The 27,138-nt window shown below is 45.9% G+C and overlaps 1 protein-coding gene across 1 annotated transcript in view; it reads right to left on the minus strand.

Annotated features, from left to right (window-relative positions):
• CTDSPL (CTD small phosphatase like) overlaps positions 1-27,138 on the minus strand; it is a 126,132-nt gene that overhangs the window by 7,751 nt on the left and 91,243 nt on the right. Inside the window, 4 exon segments of the mRNA XM_068558928.1 lie at positions 3,035-3,127; positions 6,223-6,279; positions 9,393-9,494; positions 26,316-26,470. Coding sequence (XP_068415029.1) covers positions 3,035-3,127; positions 6,223-6,279; positions 9,393-9,494; positions 26,316-26,470 — 407 coding nt within the window.

Below are 27,138 nucleotides of genomic sequence, written 5' to 3' on the forward strand. Positions count from 1 at the left end.
TGCACGAACTTCTCCTTCTGTCTCCTCATTTTTCAGATCTTGGCTTCCCTTACTACCTACCCAGCCCTTCCTCTCTGGCTACTCTCTGGCCTCACAGCCATTCCCCCCACAGAGCTCACCACCACCTGGGACCACCTTACGTTCCTGTCACCTGTCAGGGCCCAGGCCTTGCCTGTCGTGTTCCCCATGACATCCCTAGCACTTGTGGGTGCCTACCTCATAGTAGGGCTCAGTAAATACTAGTTCCATCAGTGAACAAAAGAGCAGACTTGGGATCTGGCTTGTGTGCACGGGGCCACACTGCCCCCTAGAGGTGCTCTGGGCAGCTGGGTCAGCCCAGCCCCCGACTGTCACTGGATGGTGCCCAGACAGCACTTCCATTTACTTGGAGCCCAGGAGTTTTAAGGGAGGGAGTTCAAGCCCCGCTCACAGCTGGGGTTCATCCAGCTTGGCCCTATTCCATGGCCTGGGGGAATTTCCCCCAAAGCAGGCTGAACTGGATAAAGAAAGAAAGGGGTTATCCCTGAGGGAAAATCTTCATCCAGACTGAGTGGCCTGGGCTGAAGGCAAAAGAGTGGCAGCTCCCAGCCCGACGTTAGGTCAGGCCTCAGCACCAAGACCCAAGTGAGGGGCACAGCCAGTTTCCCTAGGGGCCCAGAGGCTCTGCCAGGGAGGTAGGAAGCACCCGAGGCTGGTGGTCTTGGGAAGGCCAGTGGCGGAACGCACAGCAGCCCAAGTGCAGAGCCAAGGCAGGCACGGCTGCAGGATGCAGGGCTACAAGCAGCATCCTGGTTCCATGGGCGAGCCCTCCTCTCTCCAGAGACATCCTGATGGAGCAGAGTCCAGGAGGAGGCTGGATTTCCTGCCAACCAAGTGGGGTGAGCTCAGGGCTCTGCAGTTTTCTGCTGGTGAGGGTAGCCAAGTGCCACGTGGGTTGTTTTTAAGGGGCTGACTCTAGCTAATTTCTTCATAATCATTAACGGTGGCGGTGGCATATATCTTTCAAGGGAATGTCTGAGTCTGGGGCTCCAGGCCTTGGAGATGAAGGTGGGGAATATAAGCTTCATGTGGGCAGGGACTGTCTCTTGTTCTCTGTGGTATGCCTAGCGCCTAGTACAGTGGCTGACACACAGTATATACTTGCTGGGTGAGTGAATGAAGGAAGGACACTAAGATGGGGAAGCAGACACCGAAGGGCTCTGACAGTCAGCAGAGGGTTGCTTAGGCCCCCGGGCGGCAGGCCAGGAGGTCCTCTGCACCAACAGTGCTGGCTGGGGCTGAGCCCAGAGCCAAGCACTGGGGAGCGGCCACCTGTCAGCAGAGCTTGTGCACCAGGGAGGAGAGAAGCTGGACGGCTAGACTTGAGGGCTGATTCGGCAGAGCCAGCCTGGGGTAGCAGCAAGAGAAGGGCTAGAGAGACAGATGGAGGGGCAGGTGGGAGCCGTCCAGGAAGAGCGACTGAACAAGGATGTTTAAGCAAGTGCTGGGGATGATGCCAAGAAAGAGTGCTTTCAATTTCACCAAAGAAAAAATGGCTCTCAGTCCACCAGCATTGTGCGATCTTCCTGTCTGTTATTTCTTTGGTTATCACTTCAGGCTCCTTGGCAGCCCAGAGCACTGTCAGAAAAGCCATCGGCACCGCAGCACGATTAGCCTTGGTACCGTTCATCTGAAAGGGTACCCACCAGGGAAGATTACGCTTTTCCTGAGGCCACGTTCTCTTTTCAGTATGCAGAGGTCAGCCCGGGGCTTTGGATTCCCTCGCTACCGGCCTGGTGATGAGCTTGGCAGAATGTGAGCAAGTGGGGTTCTCTCTCCCCTCGGCCATGACAGAGAGATGGCCCAAACCAGCAATGCCCAGCCTGGCAAAGCAGCATGTCTGGGAACTCGGGGTCAGAGTTCCCGACATGCAGAGAAGGGAGCCGCGCAGAGACAGAACATGGGGGAGGAAGCTGCCTGTGGGTCCTTGGAGCAGGTCTGCAGGCAGGCAGACAGCTAACTTGGGCCCCAGAGAGCTCATCTTTGGGGCCATTCAGGGTCCCTGAGGTGCCCATGGAGACACCGGCAGTGCCATCAACAAATGGATGGCATTGGCTCCATCAGGGTCAGGGTTTGAGACATGGTCATGGCAAGGATCTCCTCCAAGGAGCAGGGCCTGCCCTGTCTGCCCTCCACACCACGCACGTGCCTCCGCTCACCTGTGAAGGGACAGACTAAACCACACTGGGGACCCTGTGAGCCTGCCAGTTCCCTCAAACAGTAGGAGAGGGCCAAGAAACCACTCTCCTTGGTCAGAGCCAGTGTAGATGCTGGGTCAGAGATTCACACCAAACCACAGGACCAGAACATGTGTGAATTATTTTATCATCATGAATAATTATGATAATAAAGAATGAACACCAGGAGCAGTTACCATGTGACAGCGCCCAGCACAGCACATGGGACCCGGCAGGTGCTCCACAGACACCTGCTGAATAGGAGTGGGGCCCTGTGCTAAGCTCTTTATGGGCATGATCTCATTTGACCCACCCCATGAGGTAGATGGAGTCATCCCCATCTTATAGAAGAAATGAGGCAAGAGAAGTGAAGCAACTGGCCTGAGGTCCCAGGGCTCATGAGGGCAGTCACAACTCTCATTCGGCCCCAGCAGGCGGATGGATCTTTGACCCTTATCTCTCCCTGAAACCCGTGTGAGCTAACCCAAGGGCAAAGAGGCCTGAGCCTGTAGCCAGTCAACAGATGAGATACATACGCCCTTTCTTGGTTACACTGGACACATGTGTGGTTTCCTGGTCTGTGGATGAGTAGCTTCAGCGGGCACAGGAAGCAACTTCATGGAGCACTTGTTCCCAGTGCTGTTGCTATGGTAACCCAGAAGCCTCTCAGGCTGGTGCTGTGCACATGGCCTGCATCCACCCCACCTGGGGTGGGAACCTGTCACCATGGAGACAGCTTCCCCCACCTTAACAAAGGGCTGCTTGACAGGGGGCACGGGTGGAGGGGCTGGGCGCTCAGGGCTGGGGGCAGGACCCACCTTGGCCAAGCTGGCAGTAAAGAGCACACACTCAAACAGCTGCCCCATCCTCTGGAGGAACTCGTCCACGTGTGGCCGCTTCAGCACATACACCTGCAACGGCAGGGACAGCACGCCGGTCAGTCACAGCAGCCGCTGCGAAAGGCCCGGGGCCCGGACACCCTGCATAGGAAGAATTCCTAACCAGGTTCCTGCCTCCTGTCCCTTAGTTTAATGTGGTACGTACAAAGGGCTGTGCAGTCAGATATGGCGCTTCAGGCCAGACACACCTCAGATAGGGCTCCAGGTCTGAGTTGGGAGCAGACGCCCCTCCCAAGGGGGAAAGGGAAGCTGACCATGGTATTGAAGGTCCTGGGGATTTTCAGAACCAGTGAGTGGAAGGGTTGTGCCGCATTTGTGTGACACAATTCCTTCATTTCACGTGCGTTTCGCGGCACATGCTCTCAGTCAGGCCTTTGTGGACACAGGCTGTGGTCTGGGGTAGTCCTTTCGGGAGCAGGGCCTGGCCCCCTGCCCGGCAGGCCTGGGATTGCTCCAGCTGCTACCTACTCTGATTGGAACCCCTCCCTCACTAAGACGGCCTGGGGTGGAGGGGCAGGCCCAGCAAAGCCGAAGGAAGGGCCTTCCTTGTCGGCTTGGGAAACCATCTACCTGACCCCACGAAGGTAACTCTGCTTGGGTCTGCTCCAGAAACAGATGCTTCAGGGGACTTGAAGCCCGCCTACCCCAGGCCCCGGAAACCAGCCATCAGGAGGAGCCGCCAAGCAGAGGGGGGCAAAGAGCGGCCTTTCCTAGAGTGGCTGGGCTCTGCTCCTGACTGGGGAGCCTGAGCAAATGTGAGGAAACATGGGAGCGGGGAGAGAAGGCAGAGCTGGCGAGAGAAGACAGAGGAGGTGGGAGGAGGGAAGAACTAATTAAAACTTGAATAAATTCCATCTGAAATTAGCCATTTCCCTAAAATAATTCAAACTTGTTAAAATTCAATTCAATTCATATTCGCTCAGTCCCAGCTCTGGGCTCAGCCTGAAGCAGTTACAAAGGTGAGTGAAACACAGGCCTTGCCCTTGAAGAGCTCACAGTCTAGAGCAGACATACAGAAAAATATATCAAAATAAACATGTGTAATGAAAGCTATAGTAGAGGGATAAATTAAGGATGATTAACTCCCCTCTCAAGGGGAGGGAATCACAAAAGGGAACATTTGGCCTGGACCTTGAAGGATGAATAGGAGTTCACCAGGCTGATAAGGATGAGAAGTGAGCTTCCAGACAGAGGAAACAGTATGAGCATGAGACCTGGCCTGAAAACGCTTGGGGTGTTAGAGAATGGCCAGAGCCCTGCATGACCAGCCCTTCAGAGGCAGCAATAAAATAGGGGGAAATGGGGGTAGAAAAGGCTGAAGATGAAATGTGAAAAGCAGTCCTCGGCGAGTATGCATGGGGCCATAAACGAAGCAGGCTGGATACCTGACAGGACGAGTAACAGAGGGGAACGGGGCTCTGCCCCACACGGATGATGTGCTGCTGGTAAAGGAGTTTACACAGAGCCAGGACTTGGTGGGAAACATGGCTGACTGAAAGGGTGTGTGGAGTGAGGGGCCAGAGGAGCAGGATGGCTCAGGGTGGGTGCCCACAGGGCTCTGAGGGGCAGGGTGGCCTCGGTGTGGGTTGAGGGCTGGACCTGTGGCTGTAGTAGCTCCAGGCCCGACTTTTGCCCACGAGGCTGCTTGGTGCCAGGAACAGATCCGGCCTGCGGTCCTCAGTGTCCCTGGGAATACTGCCTGGAAAGGAAGCTTTGCTACACGCGAAGGGCAGGAGACTGGTTTGGGAACTCTGGTGTTGGTGCCTCTGGCAGAGAGGAGGGTCCTGGGCCCGGAGGCCAGCGTCCAGGCCCGCGTCCGCGTGCAAGTAACCAAGAATAGGCCCCTTGGGACCTGCACAGCCTATCCTGGATTACTTGAACGAGGCCACGGCCTTCGCCAGGGCCTTGGTCCTCCTCTGGGCGCCTGTGGCTTCATTCCCTCAGGAGAGAGAGTTTCTGACCCCAGCTCTGGGGTATCTACCACCAAGTGAATCATAGCACAGTCTGGAGGGCTGGGGCAGCTGGGCGGCTCCTTCGAGAATGGGCTGGCCATAGCAGGTCAGGTCCTGAGGGCCACGCTCGCGGTCACGAGGAATGAAGGATTAATTTCTCTCCTATTCCTGCCATGCCAGTGGGCAGCCTCTCCTTTGTCTCATTATCTTGTAACACGAGCCAAGATAATAAATGCAGAAGCCTTAACTGCTTCTCAGATGCTAAGTTAATTCTGCTGACGCTTCTGCAAATGTTAAATGCCCAAGTGCCTGCCATTTTGGCTCCCTGATGGCTTTTAAAAGTGTGAAGTGTGGAGACACCAGGGACAGAGTTACCAAGGGAGAGTTTTCCTCCTGGGATGTAAACACACCAGGCCAGAGACTCTCCCTTTAGATCTTGGGGTTGACAAGGAAGATGACTGGATCATCCTTGTGGAAAACCTACAATGTCTTCCTACAATGTTTCCAATATTTCATAAATGAAACTGTTTCCAGAGGAGCTTCATGAAGAAAAAAGGAAAATAAGGGGAAAAAAAATCAGAACAAAGATGTACGCCAACTGACTAGGGCTCTTTATTCAAAGCTGCCTGCTGATCCAAAAAACGCACACCCTTCCTCCTTTCCTTTTTGGGTTGGATTTTGCTAAATATTCACTGGAGAACACGATGCAGGAGTGACAAGGTGAGTCTAGACTGGCTGGCCTTGGAAACGGACAACTTTTCCCGAGAATCTACCATAAGTGGGTGACTTGTGACATTCTCCTGTTGTCTGCTAGGAGAGTAGCTGAAGCAATTACACAGGGAAGTTTATTAGACCATCAAGCTAGGCCAGTGGGGGATATGGAAACTTCTAAAAGTCTGCATCAAATCAAAGAATTATTTGAACTTGCAACCACATCTAATATTTACAAATAGATTCTAGTTTCCCTTATAAACTAAGTATAAAGTTCATCTGAGTGAAAAAAAAGCAGAACATCATTGCATTTTTAATAAAATCTACTTCCTTTTGATTTAGGAATAAAAAGATTATGAAATGGGAATTTAGAAATACAGTTCACAGGAAACATAATTACTAAAAAATGCTAACTGAAACTCAGATTTAGCTTTGCTTTCTTACCTGATGTATAGTTCCATCGATTTCAACGGGAACAATAAAATCAGCATTACTAATAGGCTAGAGAAAAAAGAAACTATAATTAATATGTCTGAAAGAACAAAATAAAATTGGAAACTTTAGCACCAAAAAAGCTTGCCTGGACCAATGTTTTTATTGTTGGAAAAAACAATTCAGGAGGATGTTGAAGCCTGCCATGGCTCCTCAAAATAAGCACAAGCAGAAAAGCACATTATTTTCTGTTCTGAATACTGTTACATTTTCAGCATCTTGGTCCAACTTTTTTATCACCTCCCTGGCCCCAACCACAAAGGGTGGTGCAGCTGGCTTGGGAACGGGGCTCCTCAAACTCCCCGCTCTTGCCTAGAGCCCTCCCAGCATGGCAGGAACCACTGCTGGCCACCAGGGGGAGGAGGTGAGAGCCTGACGATCCCCGAGGACAGGGCTACTCAAGGGAAAAGAATTTGTCTTGGACCCACAAGTGCAGGCTGCCCTGTGAGGGGCTGCTTGACAGATGTTCAACACATGGACCCCAAGTGGGGCCATTGGATATGGGGGGTGAAGTCAGAGGCCACAGCCATGACCTTGGGCAGGCTCTTTCCCCTCTGGACCTCGGATTCTCCTCTCTTCCTCAACTAGAGCAATGGATCTGATGAGTGCCCCTACCTCCATCCAGCATGCATCAGTTGATTTCAGGCCTTGCCTGGCACCATCTCCTACTGTGGGAGGTGGGGAGAGCCAGCCCACCCCAGACTGTTCTGCTCTATGTAATACAACACGTAGCACACTCACAAACCTCTGCATATTTAAAGTAACTCTGACACTTAATGACACTTAAAATTCAAATAGGATGCTTCGGCAGTCACTATGTTATCAATGATAGACTCACATACAGTTCTAAATGGAATTCCACAAATCAGGTAGAAATGAACAGGCCCAAGAGAAGCATGAGACCACAAACCCTCGGGACACGTAGGAGAGAAACAGAGGGAGGGAGAACACGTGTGTGGTGGCCACAGGGCAGGAGTGTGGGGTACGGGGTCTCTGGTCAGAATCTGAACTGGGGTCTCTGCCTTTAAGCCCATTACTGTACACACACATTGTTCTTTGATATGTAAACTGAAAAAAAGGTGGAAAATACTAGATCACAGAACCATTACTAAGCACTCAGCAGAGCACCTGAGGCTTAAGATTATAGTGTCTTCACTGCTTTGGTTGGAAGGCCAAGGATGAGTTCGGTATTTTATGATTTCACAACTAAAATAGAGAATCAGGCTAGAAAACAAAAAAACTGAAGGAAGAAACTCTCACAAGGCATTAGATTGTGAAATCATATTCCACAGAGTATAGAACAAGAGAAAACCATTGCCCAGCTCAGAGCAAGCACTGCCCTCCATCTTTTCTTGCGCGAGACCGGGCCAAAGTCAGGGCTGTAAACCTGGGTCCTGGCCCTGCGTGCTGTACAGATGTGCAGTTTCAAGGAGAGAGGTTCACAGCTTTCGGATTCTCAAAGGGTTCTGAAATGCCTAGAACCTTAAAAACCATATGATAAAGAATATTCCGCTCGCAAATGTAGGCAGGCCAGGGAGGGAAGAAATGAAGAGATGCTGTTCACATCAGCCTGTCGCATCAACGCCCTCTGAGTAGGCCCTGGAGATACCAGGGGCTGCCAAGGCCTCGCCTTTGGAGGCAGGAACCCTCAGTAACCTCGGGCAGCCTGGCCAGCGATGCCCACACTCCCAGAGCCGCTTGGAATGAAGCTGTCTATGCTGTAATGGCAACTGACCCCTGTCCTAAAGGGCTTTCTTCCGCAGGGACTTGAAAAAGTCTTGAGCATCCTGCCCATGGGGGAGAAAAGGCTTCCAATGCCGTTCAGGGTTGAGTTGGGATATAAGGTCACTGCAGCCCTGGGACCAATCCTGGAAGGGCCCTTGTGGGGCTGGGGAATGAGTGGTACCTACGTGCCCCAGCTGCCAGCCGGGCCATTTCTCACTGCCAGGGGTAAGTGTGGCCCCGCCTCCACTCTCCAAAGGACTCTAGGACAACTGCCTGGCCTTGTCCTGTCAAGGAGGATTCTGTTTAGTGAGAAGCAGGCCCAAGGAGGGATGTTTCTGGCAGAAAGGTCTTCAGGAAAATTTGATGGCTCTCCCACTTCCCATAGAGCCATCAAGGAGTGACTGGCTGGTGTCAGACACCCACTCCATCTTAGGTGGTGCTTTCACGTCTCTCAGCAAAGTAAGCGGGGTCACGGGCTGGGGGTAAAAAGAAGAATGTGGTCTAACTGGCCAGCAACAGTAGAGCAGTTCCATCGCCAGAAACACCCAAGGAAAACAGGACAAGGACCCTACACACCTGCTTCTTCTCCCCGACACACCAGTCCCCTATTTCCAAACTTTTTTTTATCATTTGCTTCTTTTAAACAATTTCAAAAAATGGAAAAACGATTAATTAACTCATTTCCCAAGAGTGTAGCCATAGCTGTTCCTGCATAGAGGCCCTCAGGTAATTTGTAATCTTGGCTGTTGTTCTGGCGGGGAGATGGAGATGGAGAGCGAGCTGAGCTCACTACAGCCCCGCAGCCATCAGGAGGGAGGTCAGGCAGGTGGATACACATTAAGCCGTGAAGCTTAGGAAAAACTCCAGCAACCTCTTGTCATGAAAACGGTCAAGGTAAATGGCTGAATGTGTTCAGATGCCGTTAACTCTGGAAGTCTTCTTCAGAGTTGGGCATCTTCCAAAACTTGGTCTGGGAAAACTTCCAGGATAGTCGGTTGCTTGACGGTTTTCAACAGTGCCTCCCCTGCCCCTCCCAATACAACTTGCAGCACGTACAGCGTTCCGGTTACCTTGACAAACACATAGCAGTGGCCTGGGGCACTGATTGCCTTGTGCCACCTGAAAAGTATTTCTGCAGGGGGCAGAGTGTTGGAAAACTCAAATTGCATACATAAGAATGAAGTCTCAGGGATATTGGCAGCCCCAAACTAATCATGTTAATATTCAGCTACTTGAGTTAATGTTCACCTGAGTTAATAAGCAACTGTTATTGGGATTTCATGAACAGGGAGGTCATACGCCAACAACCACAAGCTTTCATCTTTTTAATTTTCCCTTTTCCAATACAACTGTGACCAAATCACAAAGATCACTGATTGTTTTTTATGTTGATTTACCTTAAATGAACTGTGCACCAATGTTTCATCTAAATCAATGACCACACATTTCTTTCCATAGTCAAGCACCGTCACCTCTGGAAGGAGATATTTAGCTGGTGGCTAAAGAGGGAAAAAAAAATCAATATTATTACCTTTATGTAAAAGACAAACCAAATCCCTTATTATTGTATTACACTATGTCAATGAGGTCAGAAATGAAACCAAACATTTAAATGCCTGGTCAAGCACATCATGGAATTTTGTTAAAAACAATAGGAATAAGCAGTTTGCAATTGAAGTTTTACCAAGCAAATACTGTGCCACTGCCTGAACGGCTATTATGAGGGCCTGGGCTTTGGAACCAGACAAACTTGGGTTTGAATATCAGCTCTGTCTGTTCTTTGGCTGTGAGTTGGGATAATAATACCTACCACGAAAGGTTGTTATCAGCTATAATTGCAGTAAAACACCCAGCATTCTGCCTGGCACATATGTGGTGGCTATTGTTATTATTAAAATGGACAACATGAAAATGAATGTTAAATTATAATAGCTACTCTAACCATACAGCCTATGTTCCGGGGTCATATTTCATCTGAAATTCACTGTGGTATATAAGCATATTTTAGAGCTTTATTGGACCATAGTGTTTTTTTTTTAAGTGACTGAAGCTTTCAAAAAACTTTGAGAGAAACTACAGAACTACCAGTAAAAAGCAATCCAAAGTGACCTCCAATAATAGGAAACAGAAATAAAACTGGTCCATGTACAGTGCCCTGCATTGTACGTGTCCCACTGTGGTGTAGTATCGAGCGAAGGTGGCACTTTTATCCCTTGGAGTCTCTGTCCCTGGAAGTTATACTTTAATCCACATACTGTGTGTTAACCAGAAAATCCATTTATATGTCTTTGTAGTAGCTGACTTTCACCTTATGATAAAAAAGTCATAAAGAGTTAATAAAATGCTAGATATCTTCAGCAAACCTTATTCTTTTTTTTTTTTTTTTTTAAAGGGAACGCTATTTATTTATTTATTTATTTAGGCTGTGTTGGGTCTTCGTTTCTGTGCGAGGGCTTTCTCTAGTGTGGCGAGCAGGGGCCACTCTTCATCGCAGCACGCAGGCCTCTCACTGTCGCGGCCTCTCTTGTTGCGGAGCACAAGCTCCAGACGCGCAGGCTCAGTAGTTGTGGCTCATGGGCCTAGTTGCTCCGCGGCATGTGGGATCTTCCCAGACCAGGGCTCGAACCAGTGTCCCCTGCATTGGCAGGCAGATTCTCAACCACTGCGCCACCAGGGAAGCCCGCCAACCTTATTCTTGATTTAGAGTATTTATTTCTTGGGCCTTGCCTCATTCTAGAAATGATTTGAAGTATTTCAGTTTACTCTGTGGCATATTCAGTATCCAATGTTAACTAGCTAATTTTCTGTCCTGGAGGAAGGTCAAGCTCTGTTCCATATTTAATGCAAAACAAAACACAAGAAAATATCTGTCCCTAACCACTGAAGAATGGACAATTTAGCTTATCAAGTAAAACAAGAAAAAAATGAAATCAAGAAGTAGTCCCTTTTAAATGGCTATTTCTTTCTCTCTCTCTTTTTTTTTTTGGTTTCAGTTGAACATTAGTCAGGGAATTCATGTTAATTTTGGACTTGAGCTGGTTCAATAGTGAATGTAAAGCAGGCGGTCAACAGGGTAGGTAAATTTGCAAGTGCTATGATCATCTTGGCTGGAGGGATTGTCGGGGCGGAGTAGGATGAAGCGATGTGTGGAGACATGAGCATTTCTAATTCCTGGGGGGCTCTCTCTAGTAAGCGTGGGTGTTTCATCCTCTCCAACATCATCCAGCAGAAAAAGCCCTTACGGCCTCCCAACTCCCTTGGCTCTAATGAATGTTCACCAAGCAGTATCCCTGAGAATGTGGCACTGAGAAAGACGTGCCTTAGACTTGGAGCGTGGGACCCAGTGTCCTGGAAAGGACTATGTCCTTCATTACAAATCAGCAAGCAGGCAGGTTTTATTAAAAAAATTAAAATAAACTTGCAAGAAGAAGTTCAAAAGAGGTTTAAAAAGGCAGGGTGTGATGAGCCCAATAAATGAACATAATAGAGAGGACTGGGGTTATTTCTGTTGTGTGAGCCATAGCAGAAAGCATGCTTGTGACTAGAATAAAATTTGTTTTAATTTTCTATTATACAATTATGTAATAAAACACATTCTCATTGTAAAGAATATAGACATATAAAACACAAGTATTCTCTCGTCCATGTTCGCCCCCCCAATTCCTTTCCCCAGGTGCCCCCCCTTTTTCGTTTGGTGTGTATCTGTCTAGCCCTTCTTCTATGCGTTTATAGACTAAAACAGCATTTTAACTTTAAGTAATTGCTAGCCTGGAAAATAAGGATCTAGAACTTCTATCCCTAGCATATCTGAAAACATCAAAGCTCTGCCAGAAGTGGCTCAGTTATTTTCCAAACCAGGGAATGAAAATTACTTTCTTCGCAGGTTTAACCCACACTTTACAAGCATTCTCTGAGTTAACAGTAAGGAAAAAGCCTCCCCGCACTATTTTAAGAGAGAAAAGAGCGAGCGGGGTGACAGGCAAGCTATTGATTTAGCATTTCTGCTGCAGAGAACAAGGCCAGGCTGGGGCGACACGCTGCAGGGGGCAGTCCGTTAACCCTTAGCCCGGTTCCTAAATGCACGCGGCTTCCCTGAGAGCTTGGCTTTAGATTAATGCAAATTCCTCAGACCAGTGGTAAGAATTCTTCTGGACAGCTGTGTCCTTGGAACATGCAAGGATACTAGATAATTGTGATAGTGTTTTGTGACTTCAATTGATCTGCTCAGGTGATGCTTGAATCATTAACTAAAAAATGTCCTGATGCAAATTTTCTCTCAGGTCATCATAAAGCTGAAGAACAGGAGAAACACCAGTTATATCAAAAAGAGCCTTTTCTAAACACAACGACTTGCTCCCAAGCACAGGCGGGCACTGCCAGGGGGGTGGGGTGGGAGTAAGAAAGCATGGGGGGAGGGGGAGGTTTGAGAAGGGCATTCATGCCATTGCTCCTTCTGGGAGTGGATGTGAAAGTTCCTGTCCTTGGCTGTGAACGGGCAGCCAGGAATAGTTAATCTAAGGTATCCACCCCATAACACACCCTTGCAAATCTTACAGAAGCGGCGCCTCTTCTTGGTATGCTGGATGGTTGTCTGTGCACTGGAGTTCTCAGGTTCCAAGTCTGCACACTGCCCACCCCCCCTCCCCTCGTGCCTCCTGAGCTCAGGGCAGAACTCTCAGGGCTGCTGCAGGAGGGGCAAAGGAGACTGGACACCAGCTCTAACTAGAGGAGTTGCTCTGCTTATATGATCTTCATAAGGTTTGGTGGAAAAAAGTATACTACTGTTTACTAAAAGGCTTATTTAGGCCGACAGCATACAAACGTAACTGTTAGAAAACAAATTTCTCCTCTCCACTTTCAGCAATTTTATGGCTCAGCTGCACTGTCAACCCCGAGCTGGAAGCACCAGGGACGTAAGTGATTCCAGAGAGCATGTGGGAACGGTAGGGGTCTGGTCCTCACTGGGGCCAAAGCATCTGAGTGTTCACCTTCAGAGTCACCACCAAACATCACGGTTTCCAAGCCTGTCCCTCTGCATTTTTCCTTACCCTTCAACACCTGACTTTTACTGGACAGAACATGAGGCTTCCGATAAGAGGTAGAGAGGGCCCCAAACCCCAGCTCCCAGTTGGGAGACAAATGTTACTAAGTGAAACGTTTAAGATCAAGTCCAGATAAAGACGTCATTTCTAATAGGTGTACAAAAGATGGGTTACTCAATAAATGATGCTGAGACAACTGACTTGCCACCTGGAAAAGCAAATAAAGCTGGATTGAGACTTCACGCACTACACCAACATAATCCAGATGGATCAAAGATTTAAGTGTAATGATGAAACTGTTAAAATACTAGGAGACAAGTGGGTCATAGTCATAGAGTGGGGAGAGCTTTCTAAGCATGACATAAAGTTCAGGAGCCATAAAAGATAAGATGAACACATTTCCCTATATAAAATTACACTCCTGTGTGGCCAAATAATTATAAACAGGCCAAAAAATATATCATAAATTTGGGGGAGAGTGCTAATTTCCTTGAAATTTAAAAAAATAGTATAAAATCTAGAAGAAATGAATAGGTAAGAAGAAATACATATGGACAATAAACTTGTGAAAAGATGTTCATACTCATTCATGAAGAAATGCAAATCAAAGCAATAAATCTTTACTTTCAGGTTAGCAAAGATCAAAGTATTTGCTAATTACCATTTTTGAAAAGGGAATGGGCTCTTGCTGGGAATGTAAATTAGGTTTTTGGAGGGTAATTTGCCTTTAATCTACCAGAAACATAAAGTATACCCTTTGACCTAGCATTGCCACAACTAGGAACTGATCACCCAGATACTATCACTCAGGTTGACAAACACACAAGCACAAGAATATTTGTAATAGCACAAAAGTGGACACAACGTAAATGCCATCAACTACATGTAAAACAATGAGGCAGCTTGCTATGTACTAATATCTGGAAAGATGTTCAAGGTACCCTGATAAAAGCAAAAAGCAATTCGCAACACTCTCATTTGTTTAAATATGCCTGTGTTGATTTAGAAAATTTCTGCAAGGATATACAACAAATGTTAGAAGGCTATTCTAGGGAGTGGGATCAAGTTGGGAGATTTTTTTTTTCTATTTTAATCTTGCAGTATTTTTTTAAACTATGAGTTTGAATAATGAAAAAATATGAATAATGAAAAGTGAATAATGAAAAAATGAGCTTAGTAAAAAAAAAATCAAAAGATGGAAGCTGCACATATAAACAGCAGCACGAGAATAAAAAATGGGGGGCTCACGAGGTGAGCAGCAAGCGATGGGAACTCCAGCCGGATCTCCTCTGGGCACCCACAGGCTTAGGGGCACCTTTCGTCTTCTGGGCCTGGAAAAAGCTTTCAGCAGGTGTGGGGACTTGGTTTGGAGGCTCAGCACAAGCCTGGATTTCCAGTCCTGTGTGGTAGCCCTCCAAGCTCTCAGGGGCTCCTAGCACTAACCAGGTCCCCCGTGGTCCAGAAAAGGCAGGGTTACCGTTTATGTGAGCTGCAGTCTCGACAGGTAGGTGCAGATTTGCAGGGGACCCCAAGGCTCGAATCCTGGGGCAGAGCTGGTCTCCAGATGGACTTGGGTTTAGTGCTGCATGCTAAGCAGGCAGTGGAGATCACAGGGTACCCACTGGTGGAACTGCTTTTCTGGAAGTGCTTATTCAAAGATGCAAGTTACTTTAGCTAGGCTTTGCTTTCTTGTAAGATATTTCAGATTCATAAGGCCTGACCCAGTGTCTCACATGTAGGAAGCAGTCTGTGGTTTACTGACCTAACACTGGGCTAAATTACACAAAGCATCTTTTTCCTCTTGGCTATTTTTTTTAAAATTAATTAATTAATTTATTTTTGGCTGTGTTGGGTCTTCGTTTCGTGCGAGGGCTTTCTCTAGTTGCGGCAAGCGGGGGCCACTCTTCATCGCGGTGCGGGGGCCACTCTTCATCGCGGTGCATGGGCCTTTCACTATCGCGGCCTCTCCTGTTGCGGGGCACAGGCTCCAGACGCGCAGGCTCAGTAGTTGTGGCTCACGGGCCTAGTTGCTCCGCGGCATGTGGGATCTTCCCAGACCAGGGCTCGAACCCGTGTCCCCTGCATTGGCAGGGAGATTCTCAACCACTGTGCCACCAGGGAAACCCCCTCTTGGCTATTTTATTCTGGGACTCTAGAAAGAGATTTGTGAAGAAAGGGTCATTTTTCTCTACTGTGGGTGCCCAGTAGAGCGTTTACTCTGACAAATGCTTTGATTCAGCACTTAACTTTATAGGTAGCTGTGAATTAACTTTGAGCAAAAAAAACAGTGCTATTGGCGTCTCAGAGGTAGGGGGAGAGATGCCACCTGTTGAATGTAGACACCCTTGCAGGAAAAGTATACGAAACTACTTTGTATAAAGATTAAAAAGAGGCCTCGGGTATCAATCCCATTGGGTATCCTACTCAAACACTGGATAAGCAGTCGTGCTGATTGATCCATCTTTTTGATCAAAGTCAGTTCCCAACAAAGCCCAACCCCCAGGCACACTAGCAAAGTCAGAATCACTCCACAAACCCTTGCAACTTGTTAATCAATGGAGAGTTAAAGTTGTGAAAATAAGTGAAATTAACAAAAATAGTTTGGGCAACTTATAGGTGACATGTATTGCCAAATTTGAAGTCAAACTGTACTAATGAAATCCATCATTTCTTTCAATGTAAGATTGCTGTGTCTCTTGGATGTTCCCAGAAAATATGTGAAAAAGTCCAAGTAAAGATAGATGATTAGATTTGAATCAGACAATCTGAATCAGAGAATCTTTATGGATTAAAATATCAATTTCTGGGAATTCCCTGGCGGTCCAGTGGTCAGGACTCCGCTCTTTCACTGTCGAGGGCCCGGGTTCAATCCCTGGTCAGGGAACTAAGATCCCACAAGCCACGTGCGGTGCAGCCAAAAAAAAAAAAAAAAATCAATTTCTGGACAACTTTTAAAAACCTAAATCCTTCTCTAAGGACATAGGACTGTTTGAGAGATCCTGTTTGATACAGACATCTCAACTGCAAGTTTCTTTTGGGAGTCGGTCATTGGTCTGCTTCTTGCTTGCTGACTGGCCTCAGGCCACACGGCTCGGCTGGCAGAGAAGAAGGAAGAAAAGGAGAGGTGGGGAGAGCAGCTGTCTGAGGGGTGGCCGGTCCAGGCCTGTGCTGGGGCAGACACTGGTGCAGCTAATATCCCAAATTCCAGGACTGAAAACAGAAGTTGGTGGCCCAAGGGAGTGCTTGGCTGGGGCAGAATTGCAGTACAGCCAGCCTGTGGGATTCGGGGGGCAGAGGGCAGGGTGGTGGTGATGGTAGGGTGATTTTGCAAGTTCAGGGAATACGATTGAGGAGATTTTTCTGATCGGACCCACGGCCAAGCTACCAACACTGCTGAACAGTCAGGGATGGTCTGCTCCCCTGGGATGGGGGTCTGGTGAACCTAGTCCCACTGGGACAGAACCTGTTGCAAAGAACCCTGTTGGGGCAAAAGTATGCTCTTGCAGTCTATGGAGTGGGGGAGTGCTGCCTCGGCTTACTAAGAGACGTGGAGGCCCTTTGCAGAGAGAAAGGTGAGAATTTGGTTAATAGATGCTGGTTGCCTTGCTGTTCCTAAGAAAGGACACTTGTACAGAACTTCCTGCTCTCAGTTTAAAATGTAGCTTCACTTTTTTTTTTTTTTCAACAGACCAGAGCTGTTAATACCACATGATAAAAACGCAATATAAGCAAGAATATTAAAAAATCTTTTATATTAGTAGGCCAAAAGATACAAGATTCTATAACTGTTTAAGTAAAATTGGATAAATATACATACACTTGGTATGGGAATGATCTGCCTCTGGTCACCCTGAGGAGAAAGAAAAAAAAAAAATCACTGTCAGGTTCAAAGAGAAGTAGATCATATTCTCAAAAGAAACTTCAAAGCACTCTTGAGTACAGTGGCCATATGATTGCCTGTTCTCTGTACCTTGGTGGGATTTGATGAACAGGAGGAACTCAAAGATATTCCACAGTTAGGGCACTGGGCTCCACTCTGCCTCCCAGCCACCCTCTCCCCTGAGAAACGAGGCCAGGTTCCCGAAGCTCATAAATGATCTTGTTTATTTAAATAGTGCCTCCTTTACTCCCAGGAATTTAATCCTTAAATGAAAAGTAAAAATGAAAACCCCTACTTTACTTTGATCCATGAATCTAATAACTGGCTTGTTGCTTCTTTTAAGTAAGTTTTCCCCGAAAAGACTAAAGCTTTAAGTCAATACAATATACAGGGCAAGGAGGACAGTTTCAGCAGATTATGAGGCACCCACTTCTGGTCCTCTTCTAGGGGAGGACTGGGCAGAGGGGACAGGCAAGGTGTAAGGAGTTCCCTCCAAGGCCATAGGCATGGGACAGCTTTCCCGTTAAGGGGAACAGAACCTGTATTCATAGGGAGTGCTTAGAAAATTCAGGCCCCAAGGACGGGCCTCAGCCATTCCTCAGCTGGAATGCCAGCCGTTCCAAACCTGGTTGATGGAAACACTTCATTTTAGCATCCTCAAGAAAAGCTAATACAAGAACAAGTTTATCTCCATTGAGAACTTCCAGTTTCTGTGTTTCTTCTTCTTTTTCAGCTGGTGGGATGGGAGGCAACGAATCGCAGCATCACGGTCCCTGACAAAGAGATACACTGTTTCACGGTCGGTCTCCCACATCGAAGGATTTGTGAAAGTGTACCCACCTTTATTGAGGGGGTCACTGGTGCCAGGGGTCTCATAGGAAGGAGTCAGTCCTGATTGCCAACAGTGGCAGGTGGCTGGTACCTTTCTGAGCTCTGCTCTGCCTCTAAGAACCAATTCGCAACTTCTTGATTATCTCTAGCCCCTAGTCATCACCTCTGCAGTGTGGCAGCAACTGGTGTTTCATCCTGAGATACTCTTTTTTTTTTTTTAATTTTTATTTATTTATTTATTTTTTATTTATTTATGGCTGTGTTGGGTCTTCGTTTCTGTGCGAGGGCTTTCTCTAGTTGTGGCAAGTGGGGACCACTCTTCATCGCGGTGCGCAGGCCTCTCACTATCGCGGCCTCTCTTGTTGCGGAGCACAGGCTCCAGACGCGCAGGCTCAGTAATTGTGGCTCACGGGCCTAGTTGCTCTGCGGCATGTGGGATCTTCCCAGACCAGGGCTCGAACCCGTGTCCCCTGCATTGGCAGGCAGGTTCTCAACCACTGCGCCACCAGGGAAGCCCCATCCTGAGATACTCTTGATGGCTCTTTCCTTCCTCAGGACACTTGGGGCTTGTCTTAAGGATTCTAAACTGCCTTCTGCCATCATTCAAGGCAGAGCCGTGCTGTTCTCCAACACAACGGCGCAATCAAATCAAATATCGGTTTTCAAGAGCTTATGCGGAGACGTTCATTTCAGAAGCACTTAAATAATATTGTTCCCAACATCTGGAGCTTGGTGGGGGAGATTTTAACCAGAAGCTCACAAGCCCACTGGGTCCCTGTGGAGCAGGGCTCTCGACCCCGCACTACTGATGCTCGGAGTCTGATGACTCTTTGCTGTGGGTCTCGTGCCCTGTAGTGTCCTCAGCAGCAACCCTGGCCTCCACCCACCAGATGCCAGGAGAAACCCCAGTAGCATCAATAAAATGGCTAGAACTACCATACGACCCAGCAGTCCCACTACTGGGCATATACCCTGAGAAAACCATAATTCAAAAATACACATGCACCCCAACGTTCATTGCAGCTCTATTTACAATAGCCAGGACATGGAAGCAACCTAAGTGTCCATCGACAGATGAATGGATAAAGAAGATGTGGCACATGTATACAATGGAATATTACTCAGCCATAAAAAGAAACGAAATTGAGTTATTTGTAGTGAGGTGGATGGACCTAGAGACTGTCATACAGAGTGAAGTAAGTCAGAAAGAGAAAAACAAATACCGTATGCTAACACATATACATGGAATCTAAAAAAAAAAAAATGGTCATGAAGAACCTAGGGGCAAGACGGGAATAAAGACGCAGACCTACTAGAGAATGGACTTGAGGACACGGGGAGGGGGAAGGGTAAGCTGGGACAAAGTGAGAGAGTGGCACGGACATATATACACTACCAAATGTAAAACAGATAGCTAGTGGGAAGCAGTCGCATAGCACAGGGAGATCAGCTTGGTGCTTTGTGACCAGTTAGGAGGGTGGGATAGGGAGGGTGGGAGGGAGGGAAACGCAAGAGGGAAGAGATATGGGGATATATGTATATGTATAACTGATTCACTTTGTTATAAAGCAGAAACTAACACACCATTGTAAAGCAAGTATACTCTAATAAAAATGTTAAAAAAACAAAAGGCTCCAGACACAGCCAAATGTTCGCTAGGGGGCAAAGTCATCTCCATTTGAGAACCAATGAGCTAGTGGGAGATGGCAAACAGCCCTAACACACAGGTGTACCTTCAGACCAGGTGAGCACATCAGTGAGGTGAGAGATAATACCACCAAACGGTTATTTGGGAAGGGCTTGACAAAACACAGACCACAACCAAAGGTGCCACCCTGGACAAGTATGTGGACTTGAAAATTACCCTAGAGGTTTACGTGTGTGTACATGGGATACGCATGTATGAGTGAGCGTCCAGCAATGGCTTTCACTCTGTCCTTGCACTTAGAAGTCCTCCATGGCCTCTGCCATTGGGGCCTTCTGAGTGCTGACTCCTGCTAGCCTCCAGCCAGGGGCTGCAGACACTTTTATTTTGGGCAACTTGTCTCCAGTCCAGGCTGTAACTGTGACGGTCACAGTGGTAGCCACCCCAGGCCACTGCTCTGAAGCTTTTCTCCAGGACAGTGAATATGCAGGGTGGATGGAACCATCTGTTGCATTCTGTCCACAGCCTTCCCTCCTCCCTGGCAGGCTGAGCTCTAAGAGGTTGGGAGAGCCCAGGAGGCAGCAGTAGAGACATGCCTGGAATTGGCTTCCACATCTACTGAGCCTGGGCTTTACGTTCCAGGTGTCCTGACCAGGTGAGTGCAAAGGGCAGAGTCGCCCCACTTTGACACAGGCTCTTTCTACAAGGTCTGGTCTCACATACTGAAGGGTTGCAGATTATGCAAACGATGCACTACTCAGAGTTAACTTAATTCTTTAAAAAGCCACTCTGACAAGTGTTAACCAAAGGACGTTTCCATGAGTGAACACTAGGTCCAGGTAAGCCCAGCTCCGCCAGAGGAGCTCCCTTTAAAGGACCTTATTCTCTGGTAGATATGGCTAAGGGCTCCAGGAAACCTTCCAGGGCTGCACCATCATCTTCTCAAGTCATTCATCTAGGCAGGTACTAGATAAAAATAACTTTTACTATGACAGCAGTGATTCTTCACTTTTTTAATCCTTTACAGGCCTAGGGTACAAACTATGTTCCCTTCACTAATGGGGACTCTCCTCAGCAATGATTTTCAAATTGCAGAAATTGAGAGTTTGAGGGGAGATATCAGAATTCGGGCTGTGATAGGGTTTACAGTGAAATCTCATCATACAAATTCCACTTATGTTTTTCTACACCAATGTACTATATGGCTTAATATCTCTTAAGTCTAGGTATCTTTCATTATATTAATATTTTTCCAAAAATTTCTCAGCTGTTCTTTTTTTAAAAATTTATTTATTTTATTTATTTATTTTTGGCTGCCTTGAGTCTTCATGGCTGGGCATGGGCTTTCTCTAGTTGCGGCGAGTAGGCGTTACTCTTCATTGCGGTGCGCGGGCTTCACATTGCGGTGACTCCTCTTGTTGCAGAGCACGGGCTCTAGGTGCGCGGGCTCAGTAGCTGTGGCTCATGGGCTCTAGAGCGCAGGCTCAGTAGTTGTGGCACACGGGCTCAGTTGTTCTGAGGCATGTGGGATCTTCCTGGACCAGGGCTTGAACCCGTGTCCCCTGCATTGGCAGGTGGATTCTTAACCACTGCGCCACCAGGGAAGCCCTCTCAGCTGTTCTTAGACATTTTTTTTCTTCTGTATAAATTTTAAGTCTTCTTATTCAGAAACACAACACACTTCTCAGGAAATAAGAGCCACCACATCAAAACCTTTTAGTGATTCTCATTTTTTGGTAGTATTTTGGGATTTCACTGTAAATAATCATGCCATCTGCAAATAAAACTGGTTTTCTATCTTTTCCATATTTATATCAATTGTTTCATTTTCTTATCTTATTACATTAGCCAGAATTTCCAATGATTTTCCTATGTTGTTTGCTGTTTATCTTTAGAAGACAGCTTTATATCATGTTTAAATGATATCCTTCTATGTATTTGGCTGTACTGTTGATTGGTATGTAAAGGTTTATGGCTACTGTACACTGCATGTATTAGTTCTTTTATCATAAAATGTCTCTCTTTCTCTGGTTTAATGTTTTTGGCCTTGAATTCTGTTTTGTCTGATACTAATACCGCCCCTTTTGCTTTCTATTTATTTGATCTGCTTTGTACATTTTGCCCATCTCTTTATTTTCTACCTTTTTTTGGTATCAGTGTATGTTAGATGCTGGGTCAAAAGCTATTAGCTGCATACTGTAACAGTCATTAGCACTGTTTACCAAATAATTCCAGTTTTCTTTCTGGGCACATGGTAGGATTACACTTCCACACTCCTTGAAGTTAGGTGTAATCATGTGAATTGCTTTGGCCAATAGAATGTAGGTTGAAATAAGCCTTGTTACCTCTGAGTGAAAATTTTAAGAGCCAGTGTGATTTACCACATTCCCTTTCTGCGGACCTGACAGTCATGGAAGCAAAGAGATGGGCCCTCCTTAGTCTGGTCCATGAATGAGGATAAGATAGAGTTATCTAATAGAATAACAGTAGCTATTAGTCACATGTAGCTGTTGAGCACATGAAATGTGGCTAGTCCACATTTAAGATGTGCTGTAAGTATAAAATACGCATCAGATTTTGAAGAATTAGTAAGATAAAAGAATGTAAATTTTATCTCATTGGTAATTTTTTCTATTGATTACACGTTGAAATAACATTTTGGACATATTGGGTTAAATAAAAATCTATTATTAAAATCAATTTCGGGAATTCCCTGGCAGTCCAGTGGTTAGGACTCTGTGCTTTCACTGCCGAGGGCCTGGGTTCGATCCCTGGTTGGGGAACTGGGATCTCACAAGCCGTACGGTATGGCCAAAAAAATAAAAAATAAAATTAAAAAAATCAATCTCAAGTTTTAAAAAATATTTTAAAAAATGAGGCTGCTAGAAAAAGTTAAATTACACATGTGGCTCACACTATATTTCTATAGGACATTGCCACAGAACAGATGGCCCAGCCAACCCATGATAAACATGTAGCATGAATGAAAAATTAACTTTCATTATGTTAAGCCTCTGAGGATTTGGAGTTGTTACTGCAGCATAACTGAACTCACACTGACCCTAAATCTACTCAGTAGTGATTCCTCTTTTCTCCTCTGTGAAAAGAGGTCTGATTTTGTTGAGAGCAGGAATCTGCAGGTATATATCCTCCCCCTTTCAGGCCTCTCTTGCTGCTGGAGGGCAGCCAGGTGACAAAGTTCTGGCCAATAAGACATAAGCAGAAGTCTCCTGGGACTTTCTGTGAAAGCATTTCCATAAAACGGACAGACATGGCTAGTGCTTCTCCTCCCTCTTGTATTCTCTTAAATGTGGATATGATACCCAAAGCCTGTGACTTTGAGATGATAGTAAACAAAAAGCATGAGGATGAAGGCAAACACTCCAAGAATGGTGGAGCAGAAAGATCAAAAGATAGAAGAACAGAAAGAGTTTGGGACACTGATGGTATCACCATGCATCTAAACTATATCCAGCAACTGCCAGCATCAGGCTTTATATGTGAGAAAAATAATCTCCTATTTGGCTAAGTTATTATTTGTCAGTTTTCTTTTACTTGCTGCCAAAATCATTCCTATCTGATACAGGTGTATTCTTGGAGACAGCATCCTGCTGAATTTGTCATGCCAATCTGATAGAGTCTTGGCCTTTTGTTAGGAGAATTTGGTTCATTAAACTTGGTTTTATGCCTACTCTTTATGTTAGGTTCCTATTTATTGTTACTTATTTTCCCCTTTCCTTAATTTTTTTTTCTTTTTGGCTGCACCACACGGCATGCAGGATCCTAGTTCCCTGACCAGGGATTGAACCTGTGCCCCCTGCATTGGAAGTGAGGAGTCTTAACCATTGGACCGCCAGGGAAGTTCCCCCTTTCCTTAATTTTGATGGCTTGTTCACAATTCTGTTTATTTCCCCTTTCACTCTCTGTGAATTCTGAGGATCTATTTTCTAATTGTGCTACTTGTCACAGTTCTGTTCCTAACAATTGTATTTATTCCTACATTTTCTACAATTATATCATAACTGAATATCAATCTCACCCAGATTGTTTTTTTGTCCCCTTTCTGAAGCATTCTATGTCTGAAAATGTACTTCTTTTGCCTTAGTAGATAAACGATATCTTGGTTACATGTAGAATTTTTGGTTTGTAACTCTTCTCTCAGTAGCAAACATTTTTTCATAGTCTTCTGGCTTGCAGTGTTGCTGATGAGAAGTCTGGTGGTAGTATAATTCTCTTTTCTTTGAAAATACCTTGTTCCTGTAGCTTGTAAGATTTTCTTTATACTTAAATTTCAGAATTTCAATGGCATATATCTAGGCATACATGTGCTCCTTTTCTTGCTGCCACTAATCCTGCTGCAGATTTGGTAAATCCTCTCAATCTGCAAATTCAAGGTTTTTTTTCAGCTCAAGAAAATTTTCTTCTATTACTTTTTCTCTTTCTGGAATTCCTATTATTTGCATGTTAGGTCTCCTAGATGTTTCTTCCCACCTCTCACAATTACTGACTCTGTGCTTCTGGTCTGAATTGTAAGATATTTTTTCCACTTGCTCCTCCAGAACATTAATGCAGTTCTCAGCAGTGATCATTCCCACTCTTTTTCTCAGTTCATTTACTGAATTTTTGTATTTAGAAATCAAGGGTTTTTTTTTTAAGTTCTAAAAGTTATTTGTATACTCAAAATTCATTTCAGGACTTCCCTGGTGGTCCAGTGGTTAAGACTCCTTGCTTCCAATGCAGGAGCACGGGTTCGATCTCTGGTCGGGGAACTAAGATCCCAAATGCCGTGAGGCAGGGTCAAAAAAAAAAATTCATTTCTTGAACTATCATTTTCTTCTACCTTTTCCATTAGTTTTACCTCAGTGGGAGTCTCACACTCTAGATTTTCAACGTGTAATCTTCTCGGCAGTGGTAAATGAGGGAACACTGCAAGGCCCAGCACTGCGAGGCAGGGCTGTTTTCATGGTCCAGCAGAGCCCAAGTTGACAAAGCACAAAGAGGTGAAGAAAGTCCCTGTACTACTGGGCTCCTCCAGGGCACTAGACTGAAAGCAATTCAGCTCATCAGTGCAGCCCCTCCAGGGACCACACATATTAAGTGGGCAATGCAGGCCCCTTCCAAGGGGATCCACAGGTTCCCGCTGGCTTGTTGACCTCACAGGACTTCACATTTCAAGTCTTCATCCTAGGACTGCAAGAGAGGCAAGCATTTTCCTCTGATGTGGTTCCCTGCTTCTTACTGAGTATCAGAGAGAATGAATTCTGTGCCCTCTCCTTCCCCTGGAGATGTCAGGAAAAGTGGAGGCCTTGCTGTACTTCCCAGGCTCCACCAGCAGGCTCACCTGGGTTTATCCAGAGAGGGAATTTAAATGGTCAGAGCCACATGCTCAAGCTGTAGTCTTCCCAGAATCCTCTTCCTTACGTTCGTATGCACTTTTAAAATAATCTATTTTCTAAGCTAATCTATTTTCTAATTAAGCTTTTCTGTGAAAATTGGGAAAAGCAAAAAGAAAAAGAAATAAGGCACAGAGGAGAAGAGAAAATCTTACACAGATTCCACCAGTCTGAAATAATCTCTTCATATTTTGGCATACGTCATTCTGGTCTTGTAAACGCCTGTGTGTGTGTGTGTGTGTGTGTGTATGTGTGCTTATGACCATATACCTACTTATAAATATACTTGCCTACTATATTTTAACCTTTTTTCCCCTAAGTGATATATTGTGAACATTTTCCTATATCAGTAATATTTATGAGACATCATTTTTAATACCTGCATACTATTTGATTGTATGGTTACTGTATAGGTCTTTTATTGTTTATTGTTGATGATCAGCTTGCTTATAATTCTGCAATATTATAATCTATGCTGGATAGTATCTTATGGTTAAATCTTTGCACATCCATACTCATGTCAATAAGGAGGAACTGCTTGGGTGGACAGATAGGTGTATTTTTAAGGTTTTGGGATCACACTGCCAAATTTCTCTCCGGAAAGGTGTAAGCAATTCACACTCCTACCAATAACCAATTTACATCCTCTACTCTCTCTCTCACTACCCCCATGCCAAACCCAAATATTACTTTTAAAAATATCTTTTGATAATTTGATAGATGGAAAAGGATATCTCATTGTTTTAGTTTGCACTTCTTTGATTACTAACAATATTGAACATTTTTTTCATGTTCACTGACCAATTGTGTTTCTTATTTTATGAAACGTCAGTTCATGTCTTCTGCTCACGTTATTTGGGATATAAAGTTTTACGACTCTTGTGTCTTTCATAATGAATAATCTCCTTTGTCTCTTTCAGTGATTTTTACCTGAAATTCTCTTCCGACTGAGATTACTATTATAATCCCTGCTTTCTTCTTGTTTATACTTGTGTGATGTCTTTTTGCTCATTCTCCTACTTTTAACTGTTCTGAGTCATTTTGTTTTGAATATGAGGTCTGTTAGACAGCATGTGGGTGGAATTTGTTCTTTTTTAACCTATTGTGATGATCTGACTTAAAATTTTTTATTTGACACATATGAAAGAATATATAACAAATACGTTTATTATTAAACAAGGTAGTTAAATTCACTTATATTTATTATTGGCTTTTTCCCAAGTCTCTGTGTCTCCTCTGGTCTTTCCATTTCTTTGTCTGCTCCTGGTTCTTTAACTCTCTCTTTCATACAACTTCCCACGACAGAATGTTACAAAAATGTGAAGTGACTCTTATAACTCGTATCAAATATGTTCTTCAGTTGCTAAATGGGAATGACTGACATATCCTGTAACAAAAAAGATGACTTTTTTGGTAATTTCAAATCTTTAAGTAAATGGCTGCGCACATACTGTCACGGATTCTGACTAAGGATGCTCGTCAAGGACGGGACAGACGCGCGGCGGCGCAAGTTCCGCGTCGGCACTGACCTTCTGAAGCCCGCCGTTCTCCTCCACCAGCGGCGGAAGAACACTGGGGCTGCTGCCTGGCGGAGCCTCCACATTGTAATCACGGAAGCAGCAGAAGAAGGAGCTGAGGATGCTGCGGCTCCTCTGCTTCTTCAGGCTGACGTTGCACTGGGATGCTGGAAGAGAAACAGAGCACAGCGTGGCCAACTGTAATACCATGGGAAAACTCGAACGTGCAGCCGTCCCAGAGCCCTGACATGTGGAGACCAACTCAGGACCAGAAGACGAGGGGAGCCAGGAAGTGCCCCTAAAAGACTGTGACGTGACTCCTAGAGGGCCAGACAGTCGATGGAGTCCAGTCCTGCTGGCTGGACAGAATTCCCCTGATCTCGGCCCAGTGGGGGCTGCTTGCTCATTAGCTGACCCATCCCCGGGGCCATCTGCCTTCCTGAGACCAGCAGATAAAGTCTTCCAACCCTGCACAAGTGCTACTTCAAAACATAGATCCTTGCAGGCACAAATCAGACTTGTCCCTCGCTGAGAAGCATTTCTCTGTGAAGGGTACCAAGGAAGAGTCACATTGAAACTGGGTTCTTGGACACTCCCTGCTCACCATGGAAACAACTAACTTCATGGGTTAAGAAATAAGATGTGTGAAGGCACAAAGCAGCCCTCTTCTTAAACTCTGCCATTTGTCAAGAAGTTGATGGGAGCCTGGACCCACAGAGCTCAGGGGTGGGGGCTCCCACCACACTTAAAACAGAAACAGCAGGAGAGGTGGGACAGAACATCAGGGCTGGCCAGGGCAAAGCCTATCTTCACGAGACCCAGGGCAATACTGTGC

Source organism: Eschrichtius robustus, chromosome 12 (genome assembly GCF_028021215.1).
Source record: "Eschrichtius robustus isolate mEscRob2 chromosome 12, mEscRob2.pri, whole genome shotgun sequence".
NCBI lineage: Eukaryota > Metazoa > Chordata > Mammalia > Artiodactyla > Eschrichtiidae > Eschrichtius > Eschrichtius robustus.